Source organism: Hemicordylus capensis, chromosome 3, assembly GCF_027244095.1.
Source record: "Hemicordylus capensis ecotype Gifberg chromosome 3, rHemCap1.1.pri, whole genome shotgun sequence".
Classification (NCBI taxonomy): Eukaryota; Metazoa; Chordata; class Lepidosauria; order Squamata; family Cordylidae; genus Hemicordylus; species Hemicordylus capensis.
Window position 1 is genome coordinate 51051614 of NC_069659.1, and position 27674 is coordinate 51079287.

The window sequence follows — 27674 nt, forward strand, 5'->3', positions numbered from 1 at the left end:
AACTGCTTCAGACTGCCTGGGGAAGGGATCAGATTTATGTTGAGTGGTTTTCCTCAAACCCTCCATAAAAAAAGAATATAGTGAAGCAGCACACCCCAGAAAAAGCTTTAGTATAGTTCCTTGTGCTTCTAATGTACTATGCACAGGGAATGTTTTACATATGGCAATGTTCAGAAGTATGAATCCATGTGGAGTCTCAAGTGATACAGTCTAGAACACCACCACCTCATTCTGCTTAACTCGTAGCACAGCTTTTACTTGGTGTGCAAAGATGGGTCAGTTTTAGGGATGTGCGTTTCATTTCGGATACAAAATGTTTTGTGCACAAAACAGGCCGTTTTGGCTGTTTTGTAGCCAAAAACAAAACACCCAATGCTCAAAACAGAAAATTGTAGCCAAAACAAAACGTCCCTGTTTTGGATACAAAATGTTTTGTTGTTTTGGCTGTTTCGGAACTCCATTTTGCAATCGCAAAAAGTCTTTCTCCTTCAGTCTCCATTTTGAGTTTTGACATCTGTTTGAATTTCCAGCCCTTCCAGCTCGCAGATTGGCCAGCGAAAGCATGGGCTGATCTGCTGGCAACTGCCTCCTTATTCCTTTTAAGCAAATTTAAGGGTTAATTTTACCCTCATTGGCTAGTGGGGCAGTGTGCATTTACCCTCATTGCCCAGTGGGGCAGTGTGCATTTCATTCTTGTTGTTTCACACTGTTGTGTGTAGATCAATTGCATTTCTGGGGGGCGGGGATGTGCATGTGCATGACTTTTGGAAATCTGCCTGATTTTTTCCAAGGCTCTGCTGTTGTTGATGTGTGATGCTGATGTTATTTGTGGTGGATTCGGGACAGAAAGGGGGCTTTGGGGGCAGAAGAGTGGTTCAGGTGGTAGTGCCCCAATGGGTGCCTGCTGCCACCCAGATTCCAAAGGAATTGGGAAAAGGGCTGATTTTTAAAGAATTTCTGAAGTTCACATGTCTTTGGGGCAGATTCAGAGCAGAAAGGGGGCCTGAGGGGCAAAGTGGGTTGGGTGGCAGTGGGTTGGGTGGCAGTGGGTTGGGTGGCAGTGGGTTGGGTGGCAGTACCCCAAGGGGTGCCTGCTACTTGCCCTATTCCAAAGGAATAGGGCAAAGGGCTGATTTCTTAGGAATTGTTGAAGTTTACGCTTCTTTAAGGTTCCCCCCCTAGGGAATAATGGAGGTTTCAGAAGACCCATAACTCCACCTGGGGGGCACTGGGGTAGCTGGGAGCGAGTGGTGGTGTAGTGCACACAGGGTGCCAACCACCCCCATGGGTTGCTAACCCATGGGGTGCTGGGTTCTGTTGTTTCTGAGGTGTTCTGAGTATAGATTCTCTGGTAGCATATGAGATTTTCAATGACAAACCATGAATCCACTCTCATATGCTACCAGAGAATCTGAATCTACACTCAAATATCTCAGAAAGAACAGAACCCAGTATCCCATGGGTTAGCAACCCATGGGGGTGGTTGGCACCCTATGTGCTCTACACCACCACTCGCTCTGGGCCACCCTGGTGCCCCCCAAGTGCAGTTATGGGGCAGGAATTGTGGAGGTCCATCATTCCCTATGGGGAAGAACTTTACAGACATGCAAACTCCATTACAGCTTTAAAAATCAGCCTTCTGCCCAATTCCTTTGAAATAATTCTGGCAGCTTCCTTGCCCCCACTGGGCACTACCACCCATCCTACTCTGCTCTGGGCCACCGCTTTCCCCCCAACATGAAGCTATACTTTTGCCGAAACCTCCATTCTTCCCTATGGGGAAAATCCTATACTTCAAAAATTCACCAAAAATCAGCCCTTTGCCCAATTCCTCTGAAATTTGGGTGGTAGTTTCCACCCATTTGGCACCCCCACCCCCATCCACTAGTTTTTCCCCAGGGCCATTTTTCAAAATCCAAAACATTTCGGATTCGGATTTTGCAATTTCGAACAAAGAACAAAATTGGAGTGTTTCGGATTGGCTGATTTCGAACAAAGAACAAACCAGGGGTGCTTTGGATTCAGGCCAAAAACAAAACAGAAAACAAAACAAAACGCACAACCCTAGTCAGTTTCATTCTTCAAGTAATGTTATCAGAGTCAACAGGTTTGGAATGCTGCTCGTGAAGGTGTTAAATGTACTTTTAACTGCTTTTTGGTTTCATTTTAGCTCTCAATGGCTACGTCTCTGAAAGAAAAGAGATCTTGGGATTTTGCCAACATGAGATTGTTGAATGGCACCTCAACAGTGTAGGCACACAGGATGAGATAGTGCCTGTATATCTTTCTGGTCACACTTTTCTGAGCAGAGGAAAACATCAAGATGTTTTAAATCTTTTCCCCATGAGTGGTGAATCAACTACTGTAACCATGGACAATATTGGTAAGTGGGAAGAAAAATTGCCTGCAAAGACATCCCATGTTGATGACACCATATTGGTGAGTTCTGATAAATAGTCCCTCCCTGGTGCTAAAGCAGAAAGGGTTAGTAGTTTGGTGGTCAGATGAGTAGAGAAAAAGAGGGCTTAGGAACATAGGAAGCTGCCATATACGGACCATTGGTCCATCTAGCTCAGTATTGTCTGCACAGACTGGCAGCAGCCTCTCCAAGGTTTCAGTCAGGAGACTCTCCCAGCCCTATCTTGGAAATGCCAGGGAACCTTTGAACCTTCTGCTCTTCCCAGAGCAGCTCCATCCCCTAAGGGGAATATCTTACAGTGCACATATGTAGTCTCCCATTCATATGCAACCAGGGTGGGCCCTGCTTAGCAAATGGAGCAATTCATGCTTGCTACCACAAGATCAGCTCTCTTCCCATAAGGGATAGAATTCAAAATATGGTCTGGTGCTACTAGCGTAACGATGTGAGTCCATGGCCCATGGCTAGAAACCACTGCTGGCTTCTGACCCCCTGCCTCCCTCTCTCCATCCTCTGAGGCCTCTGCCTTCCTCTCGGCCTCCGCCCTCGTTGGCACCAGCAAAGAGCCAGCACATAGGCTAACAACATAACTGACAGGCACATGTGGCTGGGTGGTGATAATTAGGCTGCACTCTGGCTCTTTGCTAGCATTGACAAGGGAAGAGGGAGAGAGGCAGGTGAACAGCTGTGGAGGCAAGTGGTGTGCACCCCCCGGCCCTGGCCCCATGCATGTTAGCTTTTTGCTGGTGCCAATGAGTGGGGAGGGGTGGGTTAGAGGCTGGCTGGGTGTGGAGCAGGTAGTTCATGCCCCACCGGGCCCCATTGGGCAGCCCATGTTCACTGCACATGGTCACCCAGTGGTAGATCCACCCCTACTTGGTGCTTTTTGATGTGGGAATATTTCATTTCTGTTGCACATAAGTATTTTTTAGCTGTCAGTCTAAACAGCTGTAATTCAACTTGTGTGAGAGCTACAGTTATTTTGGCTTCAAAACAGAATGAGTACATTTGATTCTGAATGATATTCTGAATGGCCACAATAGCTTACACTATTTATGTCAGTTCATGTAAGGAAAGTTTTTAAGTTACAGCTTTCTTGGAAGCCAGTTCAGATCAGAAAACCTTACAGTCAATGTCTCAGATCTCCACAACAGAAGTGTGAATGCTTCAAGTGGCAGTAGGGATGCAGTGAGAGTGCCCACGCTGCCACTAAGGGGCTACATGAAGTAAGACATGTGAGCCAAATACAGGACTTGGGATGCAAAGTACAGAAGTGGTCTAGTTCTCCTGGAACACAGGAGAAAGGCAAATAGCAAAAAAGCATGAGTTTGCACTGAACCAAGTTCTGAGGCCTTTTCAAAACATGTGGCTCAGCCTTCTCCATTTTGTGACTCATGTTCAAAACCAGAATGCCTCTTGTGGCAATGAGAAACATGGCAACCATGAGCTATCTCATGGGGAAATCCTGAAGCAGGTTACTCAGTTTGTTACCATCTAGACTGGAAAGTTCTTCTACTTGAGTCCTTCACTGAAAGGCTTCTGTATGCAGCTTTGTCTTTGCATAGCCATCATACTTACACTATTCCTTGTCTTGGAGAGCCCATTCTCTTTAGTTCGTCTGTATACAATACTTTTATGAGTCTTAATCCTAGGACTCTGTGTTTTTCTATAACTACTGTTCATAACTGTGGTCTGACTTTTTTGCAAATTGTAGTAAAGTAAGATTTGGTATCTTCTCTCACTGTCTCTATCTGTGAACCACAAAATGTTCCCTTCAGATGTCAGACAAAAAGAAACTGTATCTGTAGTACTAGTTGTTAATGGAACTGCCTCGAGGGTGATTGGTCAGCACCCCCAGTTTGGGAGAAGGTGGGGGATTTAGCTCAAAAGGGGAGACAGTTCCAAGAAGTTTTAATTTGTGCAAGCGTCTGAACTCAAGAAACCGGCTTAAGAGAGAGGTATTAATTAACAAAAGGAGTTATTCGAAGAAAAATAATAAAAGCAATAATAGGGATATGTGGACCGTTCCGGAGGTTTGGGGGTTCGGTCTGGAGGTTCGGGGGCTTGGGATAGAACTGAACCCCACCTGGTTCTGTCCAGACCGGAACCGAACCTCCGGACAAGTCCACGAATTTTCCAAAGTTTTTTTAAAAAATTTAAATAAAATAAAAGTACCTGCAGCCCCTTCAGGGGGCTTCCTGTATGCCGCACGGGGTGGTGGTGGGGTGGTCCGCAAAGCTTCCCCCTCCCCTGGCCAGCCTCTGAAATCACTGCCGCGGCTGGGTAAAACAACTCTTTTCAGCCCATTCGGGCCTCCGTAACGGGCTTCCGTGTTTTTTCCAAAATGGCCACCGTGCATGCGCCAATGACCTCTGCAAGGCTGTGGGCCATGCCAGGTCTCACAGAGGCCATTTACGCATGTGCATCGGTGGCCAAAATGGCCACGGTGCACAGTTACAGAGGCCTAACTGGCCAAAAAGAGTTGTTTTACCTGGCCGCGGTGGTGATTTCAGAGGCCAGCGGGAGGAGGGGGGACTTTCATGGAACACCCCCTCCCCATGGCCTCAGGAAGCCCCCTGAAGGGGGCTACAAGTACTTTTATTTTATTTTATTTAAAAAAAATGTTTTTAAAATTTTGCGAACCTCGGCTGGACTGGTGGCGGGGGGGGGGGGCGGTTGATGGGGGCTGGACCGAACTTGGCTGGTCTGGTTCGAGTCCAGTCCGGACTCGAACCCAACTGGGTGGTCAGCCGGTTCCATGCACACCAATAAGACTATGTTACTAGGTGGTCCTAACATAAAGGTAGTACAAATATGTTTACAAATAGACTATTGTAAGGCACATTTAGCTTAAAGTTCCAGAGTTTGTGTAAATTCCCAGTCAAGCAAGAGAGAGATGCTAAGAGAGGGGGAAGGGGGAAGATTGAATCAAAGAGATAGACTGGGGTCCTGAGAGCCAGGCAACTGCTATACTGTACCTGTCTCTAGGAAACAGGGCTTTGAGCAGCGAGAGACACATGTCTTTCAGGGACAGAGAGGTGGAAGGCAAGGTTGTAAGAATTAATGTAAGGAGGGACACCCACGAGAATGGCTTCTTGGTGGACCCAGCTATCTACGCCTGCAAGGTAACCTGGCTGGAAGAGCACACGGGCCGATCCAGGTAGTGATTTCAGACTCTTTTGAGGTGGCAAGAGAGCATAATATAAGGAATGCCCAATAGAGTCCCAAATATAGCATGCAAGGGAGCATGAAGATGGTCTTGCTGAAGTCCTTGTTGCAATGGAGTCCCAGGTGTAACACACAAGGAAGCACACGATGGAGTCCCCAGTAGGATGGAAAAGGGAACACACTGCATCATGGCTTTAGGGATACTTATATCCCAAACGTGCCTTCAGGGCACATTTCTATTGTCATACTTTGCTGAATAGGAGAGCCAAGACAGGCTGGTTTGGAATGCATTGTGTCAGATCGTCCTTCCTGGGTAGGACGGTATGTGACTAGCCTGTTGTATGCAAGGCTGATTGAGATGAAATTGAAGTCTACAGGTGCGTTAAAGAATATCCTGTGCTGGGAAGGATATTCCCAATAATTCTATCAAAAGTTGCGATAGGCACACTTCCAGAGTTACATCATTGACTCATCTCTTTTTGTGAAGGAGGGTTGTTGCTGCACTTGTCTTATCTACTTTCCCTTGCTCAGCCTAATGGTTTCATTAGCAAGCTGTGTTTTCTCTCCTGCAAGAGGAAATGGGAGTTTCAGAGTTCACTCTAAGTCCAGAATGCCCTCGGATGCCAGACAACTCACAATAGCTAGTTCTGGAGTCTGCTTAGCTGGGGGCCCCCGTCTAGGAAGAGGGGAGATGGGCCTAATCCCTGTGTCTGTCTGTCTGTCTGTTTATTTATTTATTTCATCACATTTATATACCACCCAAACCTTTGTCTCTGGGCGGTTAACATAAAACTATTAAAACATGTATAAAAAGTTAAGACAATTCAACAAGCATTTCTTACTACCAAATCTAGGGAAGTCCAGCCCATCACCAACTAAGTGACTTGTCCCCATATGTAGCATAAACTGGGAGCTCACATTGCAGTGCAGCTGCTGAGCATAGCCAAAGTGCAATCTTCAAGCCTGGAGATGCAGCTGCAAATGGGGAAGCTTCTGGGAGCAGGGTAGAATAAGCTCAGCTGGTAACATAGTCACGTATAATATATGTCCTTTTGCATTTTAGGAACCTGGCTTCTAGCATCCTGGGACTCTCATGAGATGAGCCATGGCATGAGATTGAAGTTTAGAGATGTCAAATGTGATAATGATTACTCAGATGTTGGTGATGATAATTACTATGATGATGTAAATTATGATTTTGCCAGCACTCGCTCTGAGAAACCTCCTAAAATGGAGTCAGCAAAAGTAGAGAGGGAGAAAGAAGAAACAGGCACAGACGTCTATGATGATGATCAAGAAAGCTTGGGAGGAGAAGGTGCAAATGGTGGGAAAGGTATTTCAGAAGAGGATATGGATTACCAAGCATCTTTAGCTTCAGAGCTGGGACTTCGAACATTTAAAGGGCCAGTTGCTGAAGAAGAGGAACTAAATCTCACTGCTCTCATTATGCAAGATACTTACAACATCAGCTCTGTGAGTGACAATAATGTAACAGAGAACTCCGATCTGGTGTTCACAAATACAACTGATATTGTGCATGGAATTAAAGTGTTGGAAACTCAAACCACCACTTCTTACCCCAATTATACATCTTTGACAGAAGAGATTTTAATTTCAGGCATTACTACAGCAGCTAGTACCTTGTCATCTGAACAACAACAAAGTGACCATGAAGGAAGTGCTAATCATATCTCAGATATTTACAGCCAAACACTTGAGGATGACTCTTTGACAACTCATGGGGGAGTCTGGAGTAAAGAAAGAGAAGAATTACTGTTTGATGGAGAGGATGTCATTTTTACAGTTCCTGATTCGGAGAGAGAGCAAGAAGAAAGTGCAGGTGGAGAAGATACTTTGGAGGAAAAGCATGAAAAACACGTTGTATCAGAGGCAGTACTGCATGCCCTTATAGTAATGCGTGCCCTGCTATTTCATGTACAGCAAAAGAGAAACCAATCTGCTTTAGGCAACATAACTTCAGATCTTGCGTTTCTTTCCTTTCCTAGTGCAGTAAACATCTCCAGCTTAGATAGTGACTATTTGAACTATTATGAGGAAGTCAACAAGGAAGCAAATACTACATTTTCTATGCTTTTGACTAATTTAACTTTGACTGCAGGAGAGACAGCAGGAAACAGTGGATTTGAACTAGAGTTGTCAGATGTTCAGAAACAAGGCAATTTGAATTTCAGTAGTGTTTTGGACATCTTAGTTTCTATTCTCTTTCCAAAGATAGACAAAAAGAGGCTGAAAAATTCACTTCACAAGGGACAGAAGTGTCCCTCTAAAAAGGCATGGAATGAATGGAATTTTGTTTCTGAGAAGGAGAATTATGGCATAGGAGCAGATCTCACTCAGGCTGTTGACAATAAGTTACAGAACAACTCCAGCAATACCACAATGAATCCTGAAAATATCAAATTCTCTAGTAAGAAAAAGCAGGAGACATATAAAGGTGATTCTCAACTTGAGTTAGGCCAACCAGAAATGAGCAACAAATTTGAAGACCTGAATGAAACGAGAAATGAGAATTGCACTGTCAGTAAATCTGGAACTTTCTTGAAGCTTAGACGGAAGAACAAACATGTAGATGTCTTGACACCAAGAACTCATAGACCAGACGTGTCACCTAGAGGATTCAAATCTACTCAAGGCTCTATTAAAGGCTCTGACCACACCGTGCTGTTGAATGAGACTGAGATACAAAACCAGAATATACCATTTGTCAAAATAGGTTTTCCTAGTGAACAAGGGGACTATTATGAATATGTTATAGAAAACCTAAGTGGTGAACAGAGTTCTAGTGATTCGTTTGCCTATCAGACAGTACACTATGACAATCCATATACAACAGACTCCCGACTTGACACAAGTACAGTGCGTAACCCTGATGACATAGCGGAGCGCTATCTACGCACTTTCAGCCAAGGAAACGTAAGGAGGTACTACATTGCGGCTGTAGAAGTTTCATGGGACTATGCAGCATTTAGAAAAAGGTATGATGAAATTATTTCTCCTTGATTACCACTCAGTGCTATGTTGCTGGTTTAACTACAAAGAGCTAAGGCCAAAACTAGACAAGATATCCATGACTGGATGTCAATGTACATAACCATGTACATCGCTTCAGAATCTTTGGAGGAAGAGTGGGATCTAAATGCAAAAATCAATAAAATATAAAAATATTTTGTCTCCTTAATGTTTAGCAAATAGCAGCTATGGCTGGGGGCTGATTCAGATCAGGACCACAGTACAGAGGAAGGGGATTTAACCCTTTCCCCAGTATTCCCCCCCCCCCGAATGAAAATCACCCTCTCCCTGAAAAGGGCTATTTCCCTGGACAGCCATGCATATCCTGAACAGTTGCCTGGAATTGGTAATGGGCTGAATGAGGCTGAATAAACTGAAGTGCATTCCAAATGGTTCAGAGGAACTACTGGTGAATGGTTTATCAGTCCATGAAACTGTTTTCAACCTGCAGTGGATGGGGTTCCCCTGCCTTCTAAGAACCAAGCCTGTTGCTTGGGGGTGCTTGATCCTACTTTGCTGCTGGCTGCTCACATGACACCAGTAATTTGCAGTGCCAAGGTGGCCTGCTGATGAGGCTGGGGGAGGCAGCTGCCTCTGTTGGTGGATTAGCAGAGGCAGTGGATTCCCCACCTCACCCGGCAACGAAGTGCCTCATGCAGCCACCACCTCCCTTGTTCTCCTGCTCCTTGTCTCATTTTGCCTTTTCAAAAGGCAGAGGGTGGGGAAGTCAGAGCAGCAAGACATGTCTTGAAGACACTTCCTGCCGCTGCAGCTTTCCTGCCCTCTGCTTTTTGAAAAAGCAAGGTGGAACAGATGGGACAAGGAGTAAGAGTGGCAACAGCCGCCGCCAGATAAGGAGAAGCCAAGGAGGGGGAAATCAGTGGGCAGGGAGATTTGGCGGAGAATTGGCAGAAGTGGTGCAGTGCAGTCCATGCACTGGAGGACTGGGAGGGAGATTGGTGTCTTGTGCATCCTGGAGAGGTCTAGGGCCAGGCCTGTGCTGTACCTTCATGAGCTTTGGCTTGTGTGTCAGCTGTATCCCTTTGACAGAGGTGATCTGGCCAGAGTTATCTGCGATGCTCTCATAACATTCAGCCTAGACACTGTAGCATGTTGTACATCATGGGCTGCCTTTGAAGGGTGTCTGGAAACGACAACTGGTTCAAAATACAGCAGCCAGGCTAACTGAAGTTACTGCTGTGAGAAGGTTATGCCAGTACTTTGGTGATCACTGACTGTAGGTTCATATCCAGGCTCAATTGTAGGTGTTGGTTTTGGCTTTTAAATACTGTACCTGAATGCCCAGAGACCGAAGTGTCTAAAGGACTATCTCCTCTCACGTGAACTTGTCCATCCTCTAAGAGTTTGTTGGAGGTCTTCCCTGAGACTGCTATTCAAAGTGAGAGGGAAGTAAAAAGTTATACTGCACATGTCCAAACTCTTGGGTGTGCCTATCGTCAGGGGTGGTCCAAAAAATCAATCAATCCTTTATTACAGCCACAGACCAGTACAGTATGGTCCAAGATATTGCAGCACCTGAGGTGAGGGGACGAATGCTGCCTTGTCCCATGCCCCTCATGGGGGCCAGGCCCTGTTCGAAACCCACTCTTCTTGCCAGCTTTGAAAATGAACGGGGAGCAGGGAAGAGAGAAGGTTGCTAGCAGCCACATCTGGTGCTTCTTGCAAGCTTTGCAAAGGCTATGAGCAGAGACACTTGTTACAGAGCTTGCAGGGGGGTCAGAGTGATACCAAAGAGCTTCTCCAGTGGTTACAGGCAGGGGTGTAGCTATAATTGAGTGAATGGGTTTATAACCTGGGCCTCCGAACCTGAACCTGGGCCCCCGAGCTCCTGTGCCCCCCCCCAGTTCTACCCCTCCCTATTTTCTTCGTTATCTCTCTCACTCAGAGGGGCCGCTGCAGAGAGGGGTGAACACAGGCCTCCTCTGTCCTAGCTACACCCCTGGTTAGAGGGAATTAGGAAACTGCCAAATACATTGGTTCATCTAGCTCAGTATTGTCTACATAGACTGACAGTGGCTTCTCCAAGGTTGCAGGCAGGAATCTCTCCCAGCCGTATCTTGGAGATGCCAGGGAGGGAACTTGGAACATAGATGCTCTTCCCAGAGTGTCTCCATCCCCTGAGGGGAATATCTTACAGTGCTCACACATGTAGCCTCTCATTCATATGCAACCAGGGTGGACCCTGCTTAGCTAAGGGGACAAGTCATGCTTGCTAGCACAAGACCAGAGCGGATCCCGCTGCCCTGCTGGCACCCCAGTCATCTGCCTCCTGAGGTGACTGCCTCATCTTGCCTCTTTAAAAGGCTGTCCCTGCCTCAAGTAACTCTCTGGTTCCTGAAACCTTCCCCCACCTCCCTGTTTTCCTGCTGACAATTGTCTGCCTACAGTTATTTGCCCTGGTTATTAAAAAATAACGGCTGACATCAATTCATCTGTTTGTAATGCTGTGATGCAAAATGGGCAGTTGTTCAAGCAGTGCTTTTGCAGATTTCCCCCTTTGGGGCAACGGGGGAATCTGCAGAAGTTCTACATGCACAACGGCCTGTTTTGTGCACTCCTGATGCTGCCTTGGAAGGGTGCAACAGCCCCTCGGTGCAGCACTAAAGACACATAATGCTGTGCTGGATGGCAACCTCTGTAATCAAAAGTAAAATAGGACATACAGGGCAGTTTTCAGCATGGAAATGGTACAGGGGAAAGGGCGAATCCTTCTTCCCTCTCAATATGATCTCAGTCCAGACTGAGTCACCCATGACTTCTTTTTGTGCAGAAAGGGATGTGGTCAGACATGCTATTTGTTGGCAATGGAGTTCCAGTGCATTGACTTTTTGCACCAACAATCCTAATGACCACTAGGGGTGGTGGGAGTAGAGGTAGTTAGTGAGGTTCTCCTTACCTGTCCCTACTTGCCGCTGCTCTATGACCCCTGTTTTGACTCCTCAGGTACTTCCTGTAGTGAGTCAGTCCTCTTCCTTTCCTCCTAGATAGGAGATGGGAACATCTCTCTCTCTCTCTCTCTCTCTCTCTCTCTCTCTCTCTCTCTCTCTCTCTCTCTCTCTCCTGTGAGGCTATTCTCACAACCTCAGGAAAGTGGGCTAAGGGAGCCCAGCCCACTTTCCTGTGGTCATGGGAACCTCTAGGAGTTGTATGGCTCCTGGCGGTTAGCCCGCTTAAGTTCTCCCTCTTAAACTAGGTTAGCAGAGCAAGCGCTCCGCTAACCCCATTTTACTGATCATGTACTACCACGGTGTGGCTCCACGGTGCGGCAACACATGAATAGACCCCTGACCGGGAGGCTACAAGCAGTCTCCCAGCCTCAGGGGTCTCCTGGGACTTCCAGGGGCCAGGCGACATTATGTAGCTGATAGAAAAGATAGGTCTTTCCTATCTCAAATGTACGTCACCAATAAATCAATTTAGTTTAGACACTACAGTGATCTCCATGTGTGTTACTCTAAATAGCTGCAACAACTAAACTCTGCCCTCTGTAACAGGAATAGTAGCTTCCTTGGACTTTGCTAAATAATCACAAACACTATTTAATCACAGCTTTCTAAAGTCATGTTTATTTTGGCCCTAAATCAGTGAGCTACACACTAGATTTGAAGCACGTTCATTTTGCTTTGATTCTGGAAAAGTTTCATCGTTTCTAAGGTCAAGTTTCTAGGGCATGTCTTGATGCAAAGTTTAACGTCTTGCCCATACAAGAAAGAAATTGCTTTGTTAAAAGTTTGTTTTTCAATGCTTCCAAGTCCTCAGTCTAGTTTTCATTTCAGTGGATCAGCCAGTTCAAAGTACACAAAAGTTGTTTTCAGAAGTTATCTGGATGAAGCTTTCACAAAACCTGAAGTTAGAGGAGAATATGAAGAACATTTTGGCATCCTAGGACCTGTAATTAGAGCCGAGGTGGATGATGTCATCCAGGTAAGTCCATGTTCTCAATATTGGAATAATGGAAATTGAGGATTAAAAATAATTTTTAAAAAGATTTCAGAGGTGAAAACTGAAGATGATGGATTTTTGATATGAAGCAAATAATAGTGGAGTCATTAAAAGGTTTTGTATCTCTTAGTTAAATTATGGAATGAAAATGAGATAGGGGCACACCCAGTGGCAGTCTTACCCCTGGACTTCGGGGCCAAAGTCCAGGCCCCTCAAATCTTCTTTAGTCTGTCCTGGGTGGTGTGGTCGCAGCTGGCCCGCACTGCGCCAGGCAGCTGAGTGTGAGTGTGGTGACCTGTGCCATGTGCTTTAGAGACAGAGGGGGAAGTAGGGAAAGAAATATGTGGGATGGGAATATGTTAAATTATGTCTTGAAATATTTTTGCTAATGCATATTTGCATAAATATACCTGTTATACTTACGTTCTTGTGAGTTCAGTTGCTGTTTGTACCCTCAAGAACCCACGTGTTAAAAATACTGCATGGTCAATGACTGAAATAAAGATTCCATTCCATTCCAAAGGCCTTTAGGTCCAGGCATCAAAATTACCTAGGTGCTCCTCTGGGCACACCATTATATTGTAGTTCTGATCATTTTGAAGACAGCCTGGACAATAACCACGAATATGCTCTGAATGAAACTATGAGGCTGTTCTCACAAGCAGCCAAGAGTGGGCTAAGGCAGCCAAGCCCACTCTTGGCCTCTTGTGAGAAGCAGTGGAAGGCGGGCGGCTGCTGGCAACGCCGTGGTGGCAAACCCGCCTGTAGCTTAAACCGGGTTAAGGGAATGAGCACAAATGGGCTTAAGGGAATGAGTGGTCCCTTAGCCCGGTTTCTGTAATCATCATCATCATCATCAATTTTATTACAGCCGTTGGCCAGCAAAGATAAAAGTAACAAATATGTCCAGTACAACAATCAGTAAGCAATGCTAAAACACAATAAAACTAAATACAATCACTCATAATAAATTACTTAAAAACTCTCGCAATTAAGTTTTTGTAATCATCTGCCAGCTCCGGCGGCTTGCAGCCGGGGCTGGGAGACTGCAGGGCTCCCTGTTAGCATTGAGGGAATCCCCATGCACTCACGGGGGCCATTATGGGAGTTCCAGGGGCCAAGAAGACACATCCCAGCCCCTGACTCTCCCTGCTGCCTGAGGAGGCAGCTGCACGTCTGGACACTCAATCTCTGCACCCAGCACAGACGGAGGGATCATCTGCAGGGGAGGTAAACATTTCAAGGCTACCCCTTACCCATTCAAGCCCTTTCTCATCGACTGTGAGAAAGGGCTCTATATTTCATGAGCCTCTGGTACTGTAGATTAATTATAAGGACATGATATAGAGCTTTCCCATTCTGCCATCATGCATGATTTATTATTATTATTTCTTGTTTACACAGTCAGACAGGTGTTATTGACTGGTTTGTTTTATCCAGACGTCAAGTCCTTCCCAAGGACCTGGGATGGCTGAATTTTATTGTCAATGTTGTTGTTGTTGTTATAGATATCGTCGCAGAATATAGGCTGTTCCCAGTAAAGTTGTTTTTTGTAATTGGCTGATGGTGATTTCTGTGGCCCTTATGGTGTTGAGGTGCTCTTCAAGGTCTTTTGGAACTGCACCCAGGGTGTCAATTACCACTGAGATTATTTTGGGCTTTTTCTGCCACAGCCTTTCAATTTCAATTTGTAGATCTTCGTATTTTGTGATTTTTTTTCTATTTCTTTTTCTTCTATTCTGCTATCCCCTGGTATTGCTATGTCGATTATTTGAACTTGTTTTTCTTTCTTCTCGACTACAGTTACAGTATATCTGGTGTATTGTGTGGCAGATGTTTGTCTGTTTGTAGTCGGAAGTCCCATAATATTTATACATCTTCATTTTCGACCACTTTTTCAATTTTATGGTCCCACCAATTTTTGGCTACAGGTAGCTTGTATTGTTTGCAGATGTTCCAGTGTATCATCCCTGCTACCTTGTCATGCCATTATTATTATTATTGTTGATGTTATTATTGTTATTGTTATTGTTATTATTAATTCGATTTCTATACCGCCCTTCCAAAATGGCTCAGGGCGGTTTACACAGAGAAATAACAAATAAATAAGATGGCTCCCTGTCCCCAAAGGGCTCACATTCTAAAAAAAAACACCATAAGATAGACACCAGCAACAGTCACTGGAGGTACTGTGCTGGGGGTGGATAGGGCCAGTTACTCTTCCCCTGCTAAATAAAGAGTATCACCACAGTAAAAGGTGCCTCTTTGCCCAGTTAGCAGGGGATATATAAGGTTGACTAGGTAGCAGGAAGACCTGGGACAGATAAAGGGGAGAATCAGCTAGTCTGCAATCAGACAAACCTCTCTCTGAACTGTTGGGAAGAACAGAGTTGCTGTCTTGGTACTCCAGACCTTGAATGTATGAAGTGGGGATGAAGGAAATTTCCATCAATGAGGTGTATGCACCCAGGGGTGGCCCAAGATATGGTGGTGCCTGAGGCAAGACACCAAATGTTGCCTTGCCTCATGACCAGTGGTGGCTCAAGGCCTTTGGGTGCCTGAGGCAGGGTGGTGGCCCTCTTGTGTGACCCTCCTCCCCTTCTTCTTCTCTCTTTTTAAAAACAAAGGACAGAAGGGCATCTTGGCATCATTCTGGTGCCCCCACAATCTGCTGCCTCACTGCCCCTTGTGGGGCCAGCTTCCTTTCCAAACCAACCCTTGCAAGCTTTGAAAGTGGTCCAGGGGGTGGGTGGGAAGGAGGGAAGGTTGCCAGTAGCCTCTTCTTCTCTTCTCATGCTTATGGCAAGCTTTGCAAGGAGTGTGAGGGGAGGCAAAGCTTCTTGGCAGAACTTGCAAGGGTCAGTTCAGTCCTAAAGAGCCGCTCCAATGACAGCAGTGAGAGGTATTGCTGCCCTGCTGGCGCCCCAGTAATCTGCCACCTGAGGCCACTGCCTCCCCTTGGCTCATGAAAGGGCTGCCCCCGTATGCATCACAGGGTTATGCTATGACTGTTGGGCTGATTTCTGAAGATGCTTTAAGTGACCGCAGAAATTGATAAGCACCCTGTCCATCTTAAACAACTTAGGTAGAAGCCAAAGACATGCAAGTACTACCATGGATGGCTAAATCATAAGCTGCACTCAATGTGTTGATCTGTACAGCGAGCCAGATGTGCACAAATAGATGCATTCCAAAGTGACATTTCAGGAATTAAAGTCTATTCTCATCTGCTGCTTTAAAGTACTATGTGGAGATTTCATATGATAGAGGTCTGCTTCTTTGAAGTACCCTCCAGCCTCTGTCATAATAGGTTACAAAATCTTAACTGAAGGCAACCTTACAGAGGTTGTAGCTTTGTTTTGGGAAGGTTGTTTCTTTTCTTGCTTGACTAGTAATGGCTGTTCAACTTTGTAGGTTGAGTTTAAAAATCTGGCATCCAGACCATACTCTCTTCACGCCCATGGACTTTCTTATGAGAAATCTTCGGAAGGTAGAAGCTATGATGATGAGTCTCCAGAGTGGTTCAAAAGGGATGATGCAATCAATCCAAAGGGCAGATATACATATGTCTGGCATGCAACCAAACGGGCAGGGCCTTCTCAAAATCAGAGAGCATGCAGATTGTGGGCCTACTATTCTGCTGTAAACCCGGTAAGGCAATCTAATATTTTATTATTATTTATTATTTATTATTAAAACTTTTATACCGCCCTTCCAAAAGGCTCAGGGCGGTTTACATTAAAACACCTTAAAATCAGTTAATAATTAAATAAAAATTATAAAACATAACAATGATTAACAATTAAAAACATCATAAAACTACAATTAAACAATCAAAACAATTTAAAAACAAATTTTAAAAAGCTGGGAAAGCCTGGCTGAAGAGATGTGTTTTCAGGTGTTTTCTGAAAATTGCCAGAGATGGGGAGGATCGTATCTCAGCAGGGAGCGCATTCCACAATCTCGGGGCAGCAGCCAAAAAGGCCTGTCTCTGTGTAGCCACCAAACGAGTTGGTGGCAACTGGAGACGGACCTCCTCAAGTGACCTCAGTGGCCGGTGGGGCTCATAGCGAAGAAGACGCTCTCTTAGATACCCAGGGCCTAAGCCGTTTAGGGCTTTATAAGTAATAACTAGCACTTTGTATTTTGCCCGGAAACCTACTGGCAGCCAGTGTAACTCCATCAACAAAGGAGTAATGTGGTCTCTCCGAGATGACCCAGAGACCAACCTGGCTGCCGCATTCTGGACCAACTGAAGTTTCCAGACTACGTACAAAGGCAGCCCCACGTAGAGCGCATTACAGAAGTCCAGTCTGGAGGTTACCAACAAATGTACCACTGTTTTGAGGTCACTGATCTCAAGAAACGGGCGCAGCTGGCATATCAGCCGAAGCTGATAGAAGGCACTCCTGGCCACCGCCTCAACCTGAGAAACCAAGGAGAGACATTGATCCAGAAGTACTCCCAGACTGCGAACCTGTTCCTTTTGGGGAAGTGTGACCCCATCTAGAACAGGCAGATCAAAATCGTCTCTAGAGTTCCGACCCCGCACAATAAGTACCTCCGTCTTATCTGGATTCAGCTTCAGTTTATTCTCCCTCATCCAGCCCAATACTGCTTCCAGGCAGGCATTCAGGGAGGATATGCCAACTCCTGAAGAAGTTGACATGGAGAAATAGATCTGGGTGTCATCAGCATACTAGTAACACCCAGCTCCAAATCCCCTGATGATCTCTCCCAGTGGCTTCATGTAGATGTTAAAAAGCACTGGAGAGAGTATGGAGCCTTGAGGAACACCATACTTAAGCTCAGATTTTGAAGAGCAACAATCTCCAATCGACACCATCTGGAATCTATCCGAGAGGTAGGAGCGGAACCACTGAAAAACAGTGTCTCCCACCCCCAACACTCTCAGACGTTCCAGAAGGATACTATGGTCGATAGTATCGAAAGCCGCCGAGAGATCCAAGAGGACCAACAGAGTCACACTTCCTCTGTCCATTGCCAATTGGAGATCATCCATCAGGCCGACCAAGGCAGTCTCCACCCCATAGCCCGCCCGAAAACCAGTTTGAAATGGGTCTAGATAATCAGTTTCCTCCAAGACCGCCTGGAGCTGAAAGGCCACCACCCTCTCAATTACCTTGCCCAGCCATGGGAGATTGGAAACTGGCCTATAATTGCTCAACTCTGAGGGATCTAACGCAGGCTTCTTTAGAAGAGGTCTGATAATTGCCTCCTTAAGACAAGGAGGCATCCTGCCCTCCTTCAGAGAAGCATTTATGATTTCTACCAGGCCGCCTACAACAGCCTCTCTGCTAGATAGAACAAGCCATGTTGGACAAGGATCAAGAGGACAAGTGGTAGGCCTCACCGCTCCAAGCAGCTTGTCCACATCCTCAGGAGTCACAAACTGAAATTGATCCAGCCGAATCGTATAAGAGGAGTTGTCGGACACCTCCAGTGTGTATACAGAATACAGAAAAGTAGTAATCCTGTGGGCTCCTCTGAGAGTAGAAATGTATTCTTTCAAACTCAGTGGTGAATATGTTTGCTAATAAGCATCTCTATTTCATATACATTCTGCTTTACATCTATATATTGGATCTGAGACTCCCTGACTCAGAAACAGAAACATAGGAAGCCTCCTTATACTGAGTCAGACCATTGGTCCATCTAGCTCAGTATTGTCTAGACAAACCGGCAGTGGCTTCAGTTTGTGGTTACAGGCAGGAGACTTTCTCAGCTAGGGATTTGCACAGAACTGGCCAGGCTGGTTCGGTTCCAATCTAAACCAGATTTGAACCAATCTGGCCCAGTCTGGTTCCAGTCAAACCAGACCCAGTTTGAACCAGTTTGTGGACTGGTTTGGGGGTCTACTCATAAAGGAGAATCCGGTGAGGTTTCCCCTTTACAAGTAATAGGGCAGGGGCTTCCTAGAGATAGAGGGTGGGGGAAGGGAGTCAGAGCTACTTACTTTAATGGTCGGCAGATGCGGTGGTGATTCCACACTCCCATCCCCGCCGGCCTCCTCCAGAGTAGCGTGGGCTGGATGTGGCCCAGTTTGGGCCTTCTCTAGCCTGGGTTACTCTCGAGGAGGCTGGCGGGAGTAGGGGCAGCTGCCGCCGCACCCAACATCACCGCCAACCATTAAAGTAAGTAGCCTTGATTCCTCTCCTGCACCCTCTATCTCTAGGAATCCCCCTTGTCCCTTTACTTACAAAAGGGAATCCTCGCTGGATTCCCCTTTACAAGTAATCCCCCCAATCAGTGTGTTTCGAACTGGGGCTGGTCCAAATTTGCACCGGCACCCCCTTTTGGGTTCAAACCTGGACCACTCGAACCACCCTGGTTCAAGTTGGTTCCCATTAAACTGATTGCCAAAAGCAAGGACTGACAAAAACAAGTACTTTTTCACACAATGTATAATCTGCCTATGGAATTCTCTGCCACATGATGCCGTGACAGTGGATGGCTTTAAGAGGGGCTTAGTCAAATTCACGGAGGAAAGGTCTATCAATGGCTACTAGTCTAAGGGCTGTAGGCCACCTCCAGCCTCAGAGGCAAGATGCCTCTAAATACCAGTTGCAGGGAAGTAGCAGTAGGAGAGTGGGCATGCCCTCAGCTCTTGCCTGCGGACTTCCCAGAGGCATCTGGTGGACCACTGTGTGAAACAGGAGGTTGGACTAGATAGGCCTTGGGCCTGATCCAGTCAAACCAGGGTTCAACCCAGACCGGTTTGCACACCCCTATTCTCAGCCCTATTTTGGATGCCAGGAGGGATCGTGGAACCTTCTGCGCGCACATGCACACGCTCTACCCAGAGTGGATCCATCCCCTATGGAGACTATCTTACAGTGATGACATGTAGTCTCCCATTCAATGTAAACCAGGGCAGACCCTGTTTAGCAAAGGGGACATTCATGCTTGCTACCACAAGATCAGCTCTTCTCGCATAGGAAAAACTAACCATGCTGTAACTCCCATAAACTTTGCCTATGAAATGAATCAGAATGATATTTTCAAATAAATCACTATTAAGATTAGCATTTTATGTGAGAAGCTAATGCTGGAAACTCTCTTTTCTGTTTTTCATTATTTCACAGGAAAAAGATATACATTCAGGCTTGATTGGGCCAATCTTGATCTGTCAAAAAGGCATGCTTGACATGTACAGGAGGCCAATAGACCTCCGGGAATTTGTCCTGCTTTTTATGGTCTTTGATGAGGAGAAAAGCTGGTACTTCAATAAACATGCCAAAAAGAATTGGGCTGAGAAAACCTTAGGAGTGCAAAGACACCATACATTTCCTGGTATAGACTGGTTCATTCTCTTAATCTATTATAAGAGTCGTAGTGGTGGGGAAAAACTGATTTTCATGAGAAAATGACAGAGACACTTGCATGCAGTCATTTGCTTGCAATTTTGGTTACCTTGTTGGTTTTGGATGACAACTCCCATCATCCCTGGCCACAGTGGATGATGGGAGTTCTAGTCCCAAACCAACAAGTTCCCCATGCTTGCTGCTTGCATGTAACTTTTTCAGTGCCTTCACTCATGCTCCTAATAGCAGTACATTTGCTAACACAGAAACCCATTTGATCCATTTGTATTATCGCAAACAGCCCTGCGATTGACTCATAACTGTGCAAAGAGGTACCTTTTGAAGCAGTTGCTTGCTTGTATTTGGCAAGGGGAGAGTAACTGCCCCTATTCAGCCCAGCACAGCATCTCTCCCATAGATGTTGCTTGCGTCTCCTTTACGATGAATACGGCAAATATTTATATACCACTTTTCAGCAAAAGTTCCCAAAGCAGTTTATATAGATATTATAAATAAATGAATAAAATGGCTCCCTTGTTGGGAATTCTCTCTGGTAAGAGAATCCCTTTTTCATTATAGCAGAGTGCACAGAGGCACAACACAGCGGAATTTGGTTAGGCATGCGTGTATGCTGAGAATTAAGTAACTTGGAGTCAGTTCATAGTTTCAAATCAATATATAAGGCATTTATTAGAGAACTCCATTCTAGATAGGAAAGTGAGGAGTTAGGATCTCTAATCTAGCTAGCTAGCTGAATGCAGATGGATTCTGCATCTCTGCACACATGGTGCAGGGGAGAGGAGCTTGCATGTTGCAAGGTAGAAGGAACAGGAAGAGAAGGGGAAAAAGGAAGGAAGTGGCTGGAAGGAAGGAAGTCCCCTGAGAGTAACAATCTACATTCCAAAGGGATGGTGTCAGAGCAGTAGAGAAGGGATGACCAATGTCTTGACCCTCTAGCCTTCTGACTCACTAGTCTGTCCTCCAGTGTCACTGAGACAAGAGACAGCGCAAAGTCCTTCACTTCCAACATCCCTGTCCCCAGAAGGCTCACAATCTAAAAAAGAAACATAAGATAGACACCAGCAACAGCCATTGGAGGGATACTGTGCTGGGGATGGATAGGGTCAGTTGCTCTCCCCCTGCTAAATAAAGAGAATCACCACTTTTTAAAGGTGCCTCTTTGCTCAGTTAGCAGGTAACTTTGTCAAGCTTTCAGTACTCCAAGTGAATCACCAACTGCACACTTAGCAATGAAATTGGTGTGATGCCAAGGCATGCCAAGGCAACTGCAGGTTTTATATGCCTTGTCTTGAGCAGGCAAGGGAACAGGAACAAGCTCCAATAAGCTCCAGCTGGTCATGATCCTCTCCCAGTTCCTGGACAAACACTTCTGGGCAGAAACCTCCAAATTCACATATACACTTATGAGAGCTGAGCTGTCAGTGACAGACCAGGAGAGAGATTTTCCACTACGACAAGGCCGTAATGGACAGCCTAAGAGGCAAGATGCCTCTAAATACCAGTTGTGAGGTAGACAAAAAAGGAGCAGATGGTTGGCCTCTTAAGGAGAGAGTTGGCCAAGGGAAGCAAGTCTGTAGGGAAGAGGAGGACTTGGGTGCTGACTAAAGCTCTTAATGAAGACTTTCAGGGAGGACAAGCACTTATATCCAATTTATATTTATATCTCAATATATTTTCTAATTTATTTTATTTGTAACATTGGCATGCCTATCAAAGCCCACCTGCTTTACATAGAGTGTCACATGGTCACTCTATAAAATAGCATCATTAAGGAGTAGTAAGCAATGTGTTAATTCAGTAGTTAATGTGGCTCTTGCATTGAAGGGTTTGGGGGTTCTTTTTGCCAAAGTGTCCCTGCTTGAAAAACAGTGAAGGTCACTACTTTAAAAGATGCCCCACAAAGCTCTACTGGGAGTTATTTGCACTTGGTTTCAGGCTTCGGGATAAACATTGAATGAAGCTACTTTGACGTATACTCGCGGCATTGAGGGAAGCAGCCCCTCCCCTCTCAGTTTTTGTTTTGAAACAAGTTCACATGGCATGCTCTGTGTTTTCCTTCTAGCCAATGGGAGGGATGGGGGAGAGAGAGCTCCTGCAGAGATAGATCTGCATTTCTTATTATGCTCATGATTGTACGTCAGTACCTCTCCCATTTGCTCCGGCGTTTTCAGAAAAAGTAGCTTAAAACCAGCATTTTAAAAACCTGGACATACATCAAGATAAGCTAGAATTCACATCACAAAGCCCAGTTTGTGTGTGGAGCTGGTCCAAAAACCTCAAAGGGACTTTGAGGTAAATTTGGCTGGTGTGCGGACACACCGTCTCTCTTCTGGAGATTCAGGGCAGAAGCCCTGTGTGTAAAGCCTCCTGCAGAGCTATAGCCCTCCCTCCTTTGACTACAAATGGTCATCGACCTCTCCTTGGAGTTTCCTTAATCTTGGGTCTTCTTCCCCCCTCCCCCTTTCAGCTATTAATGGGATTCCATACCACCTGCCAGGATTGCAGATGTATAAAAATGAGGAGGTTCATTGGCATATGCTGAATATGGGTGGGCCGAAAGATATTCATGTTGTTCATTTTCATGGTCAGACATTCACGGAGCAGGAAATGAAAGAACATCAGCTTGGAGTCTACCCTCTTTTGCCTGGTAAATATAACTGGATCCATATATTGCTGTTAGACAAATAAATGTACTTCTCTACAGTGCAAGAACAACTAATTAGTCACCTCTGTGTGATTAAAAAAAGAATGTAATTGTGATGTAGAACAGGGTTTCTTAACCTCAGGCCCCCAGATGTTGTTGGACTACAACTCCCATCATCCCCAGACATGGCCTTTGTGGCTGAGAATGATGGGAGTTGTAGTCCAGCAACATCTGGGGGCCCAAGGTTAAACAACCCTGATCTAGAACATGTACTATCACAAGCAACCAGTATTCAGATCCCTAGGTATTTTGGGCTCTGTACAGCAAACACATTGACCAGATTCAGACCTGCTTAGGTGCAGAATAGTTGCTGTATCATGTTTCTTCAGACTATGCTCACATTCATGATAACTAGCACCTTGTTTTATGAAGATTCTTGCATCATGATGTCTGTTATACCATTCCTGCTAAAACAGGACACTAACAACTGCTAGAGTCGGCTTTGGTTTATTTAACATATTAACTGCCCAGAGACAAATGTTTGGGTGGTATATAAATGTGACAAATAAATAAAATAAAATAAAATAAACATGCTTAAATAATTTATGGCCACATCAATCAATCTTGTGCAATTTAAATATGTCAAACAGGAAATGTATGTACATATCCTCTCTGCTTTCAAGGTTCATTCCGTACTGTTGAAATGAAACCACCAAAAGCTGGAATATGGCTTTTAGACACAGAAGTTGGTGATTATCAGGAAGCAGGAATGCAAGCCCCCTTTACTGTTATCGATGAAGGTAATAGAGTTTAACTGTACTGAACTTCATAAGTCCTGTAAAGTTTATTGCTCGGTTGGGAAGCACTAGGCTACTCTAGAATTCTGGGTATACTGTGTTGTCCTCCCACAAAAGTTGTAAATTATGCCCCCAGAAAAAGAATATTTACATAAATATGTATATACATACATAATTTATTCTCTAGCCAGCATGGCACTGATGTTTTCTTTTAAAATCTGGAATTTGAGGCAGTATTGGGTCTGTCTAGACAGCAGTTTAATTATTCTAACACAAACGCAAATTGTGACAAGAGATTTTCCAGGGCATCCGGAGGATGTTAAAGGATGTTGTACATTTTCTTACTGCCATTTTCTGGCGATGAACCAACAATCTGTAAAAACCCCATCCTTTTTAAATATTGCTGAAGTAGTATTTAATGGCGCAGCAGGGAAATGCTTGACTAACAAGCAGAAGGTTGCCAGTTCGAATCCCTGCTGGTACTATATTGGGCAGCAGCGATATAGGAAGATGCTGAAAGGCATCATCTCATACTGCATAGGAGGAGGCAATGGTAAACCCCTCGTGTATTCTACCATAAGAAAAGCACAGAGCTCTCTGGGCGCCAGGTGTCAATTGAAATCGACTTGACAGCACACTTTACCTTTAGTATTTAAAAGGGATGTTTTTTTCCATGGGTTGTCAGCAAATGACCAGCAGATGGTGCTAAGAAATTGCTTGATGTAATTTAATATCATCTGGATGCTCTGGAAAATCTTCACAGTAGTGGGGAGGGACATTTAGTTCTGCAGAGCAAGAAATTCCTCCTCCTGACTACTGAAAGTTTCCATAAGATCTTATCTGGTTAAGAAACCAGAGCAATTCCCCTAGAGATATGTCTAATAAAATGTTTGTGATCCTTCTATACAGGGTGCAAATTACCCATGGGTCTGGCAAGTGGCAGTATACAAGATTCACAAATCAGTGCTTCTGATTACACATGTAAGTTGAATTTCACAACTAATGGCATTTAGATGCTCAGTATAGCAAATCCTCTGCTTAAGAGCCTTCTTGGCACTATTTAAACCCAAGGAAAATTAAACTTAGAAGAAAATCCCTGTTGAATTATTATTTATTTATTTACACAGTCAGACAGGTGTTATTGACTGGTTTGTTTTATCCAGACATCGAGTCCTTCCCAAGGACTTGGGATGGCTGAATTTTATCATCAGTGTTGTTGCTGTTATTATAGATATCGTCGCAGAATATCGGCTGTTCCCAGTAAAGTTGCTTTTTGTAATTGGCTGATGGTGGTTTCTGTGGCCCCTGTGGTGTTGAGGTGTTCTTCAAGTTGTTTTGGAATTGCACCTTGGGTGCCAGTTACCACTGGGATTATTCTGGTCTTTTTCTGTCACAGCCTTTCAATTTCAATTTGTAAATCTTTATATTTTGTGATTTTTTTCTATTTCTTTTTCTTCTATTCTGCTATCCCCTGGTATTGCTATGTAGATTATTATAACTTGTTTTTCTTTCTTCTCGACTACAGTTATATCTGGAGTATTGTGTGGCAGATGTTTGTCTGTTTGTAGTTGGAAGTCCCATAATATTTTTGCATCTTCATTTTCGACAACTTTTTCAATTGTATGGTCCCACCAATTTTTTTTTACTTTTGCTCTTATCGCATTTGTTCTTATGCAACCTGTTCTTGTGCAGCCAGTATTAAACCCTCAGTTTCTTTCTTCAAGTTGCCATTCTTAAGCCATTGCCAGGTCTTGGTGATGTCTGATTTTCCGCTTATATTGTGCAATAATGATAATAATAATAATTCAACACCAATGAAAATTCAACACCAATGAAACAAAGCAGGCCTACAAGAAAGAACAAGTCAAGAACCAAGCAGAAAAATGGAAAAATAAGCCACTGCATGGTCAATATTTGCACAATATAAGTGGAAAGACATCATCAGACATCACCAAGACCTGGCAATGGCTTAAGAATGGCAACTTGAAGAAAGAAACTGAGGGTTTAATACTGGCTGCACAAGAACAGGCACTAAGAACAAATGCAATAAGAGCAAAAGTTGAAAAATCAACCACAAACAGCAAGTGCCGCCTTTGTAAAGAAGCAGATGAAACCGTGGACCACCTAATCAGCTGTTGTAAAAAGATCGCACAGACTGACTACAAACAAAGGCATGACAAAGTAGCAGGGATGATACACTGGAACATCTGCAAAAAATACAAGCTACTTGTAGCCAAACATTGGTGGGACCATAAAATTGAAAAAGTTGAAGAAAATGAAGATGTAAAAATATTATGGGACTTCCGACTACAAACAAACATCTGCCACACAATACACCAGATATCACTGTAGCCAGGAAGAAAGAAAAACAAGTGAAAATAATCGACATAGCAATACCAGGGGATAGCAGAATAGAAGAAAAAGAAATAGAAAAAATCACCAAGTACAAAGATCTACAAATTGAAATGGAAAGGCTGTGGCAGAAAAAGACCATAATAATCCCAGTGGAAATTGGCGCCCTGGGTGCAGTTCCAAAAGACCTTGAAGAGCACCTCAACACCATAGGGGCCACAGAAATCAGCATCAGCCAATTACAAAAAGCAGCTTTACTGGGAACAGCCCATATTCTGCGATGATATCTATAACAATTGACAATAAAATTCAGCCATCCCAGGTCCTTGGGAAGGACTCGATGTCTGGATAAAACAAACCAGTCAATAACACCTGTCTTACTGTTTAAACAAGAAATGATAATAATAATTATTATAAATTCTATTTCTATACCGCCCTTCCAAAAATGGCTCTGGGCGGTTTACACAGAGAAATAATAACTAACTAACTAACTAACTAACTAACTAACTAACTAACTAAATAAATAAGAAAGATGGATCTCTGTCCCCAAAGGGGTCACAATCTAAAAGAAACATAAGACAGACACCAACAACAATCACTGGAAGTACTGTGCTGGGGTGGATAGGGCCAGTTACTCTCCCCCTGTGATGTGTCTTGTCACTTGTAAGTGAGCTCAATTCAATCCTCTAGCACTGGATTTAGTACACCATAGGAACATAGGAAGCTGCCATATACTGAGTCAGACCATTTGGTCCATCTAGCTCAGTATTGTCTACACAGACTGGCAGCGGCTTCTCCAAGATTGCAGGCAGAAGGCTCTCTCTCAGCCCTATCTTGGAAATGCTGCCAGGGAGGAAACTTGGTACCTTCTGCGTGTGAGCATGCAGATGCTCTTTCCAGAGCAGCCCTAAGGGGAATATCTTTCAGTCAAGGGGAGTAGCAAGGTTGGAGTGGGCTCAGAGACAAGATTTTAAAATGGGCCCTTTGCTGATATACACACAGAAACACACTTCACAATATATAGTGCACTCACATCCCCATTATGAATACGGTGAATATCTACTTCACATAGAATCTAGTTTTTTTACTCTCTGCTACTGCTGATTTCCAAGAGACTCAACATAATTCATAGGGGGTGCAACACGGGAGGGTGGGTGAGTCATGTGATGTGCCTCTGGGGGGCCCTCGAATCAGTGGGGCCCCAAGACGACTGCCTCCCCTTGCCTAATGGTAGTTACGCCCCTGCTTTCAGTGCTCCCATGTAGTCTCCCATTCACATGCAAACCAGGGTGGACCCTGCTTAGCAAATCAGACAATTCATGCTTGCTACCACAAGACCAGCTCTTCTCCCATGTTCCACTACTTTAATAAGCACCTATTTGCTGCAGAGTATATTAATGTGACCCAGTATTTTCACTGTGGCAGACAAGTTGTCATCCATTCTCCTAGAAATGACAGTGCAAAAGAGTAATATACTAATTACCAGGTGTGAAATCTAGCAGCAGAATTCAGCATGACACATGTGTTTGAATGTGTTCTGGATTACAACCAAGAGCAGTTCTTCTGACTCAGTTTATAATTGACAGTTGCTCATCACGGATTATATCTAGTATCTTCCCCTGAAAAAATAACTAGAGGTTCCTGTCATGAATGAATAATCAACAAATTTCAAGCTCTTGTTTCCACTGAAAACAAGAGAGCATGCAAAAACATACCTTGGATTGTCAATTTTCTTTTACTTTTACGAGAAACGTTTTGCTTCTGTTCAGCTTATTGGGAACCAAAGCTGGCAAGATTAAACAACAGTGGAAAGTACAATGCTTGGAGCACTGTGAAGAAGGAAAATGAAGATCCCTGGATCCAGGTAATGGTTTGATCACAGAAACGGAAAAAGTATTTTATGAGCATATATTGAAAGTAGCTTGCCTTTTAATTATTTTTTCCAGCTTAGAAAA

The 27674-nt window shown here is 44.5% G+C and overlaps 1 protein-coding gene across 2 annotated transcripts in view; it reads left to right on the forward strand.

The window, feature by feature from the left end:
• Nucleotides 1-27674, forward strand: part of F5 (coagulation factor V) — a 70537-nt gene that overhangs the window by 33139 nt on the left and 9724 nt on the right. For both annotated transcript variants that reach the window (XM_053310928.1, XM_053310929.1), the window contains 9 exons: nt 2171-2383; nt 6651-8583; nt 12415-12562; nt 15995-16231; nt 19687-19894; nt 22394-22573; nt 23254-23370; nt 24277-24348; nt 27489-27583. In XM_053310928.1, the coding sequence (XP_053166903.1) occupies nt 2171-2383; nt 6651-8583; nt 12415-12562; nt 15995-16231; nt 19687-19894; nt 22394-22573; nt 23254-23370; nt 24277-24348; nt 27489-27583 (3203 nt within the window). The remainder of the gene's footprint in view (nt 1-2170; nt 2384-6650; nt 8584-12414; nt 12563-15994; nt 16232-19686; nt 19895-22393; nt 22574-23253; nt 23371-24276; nt 24349-27488; nt 27584-27674) is intronic.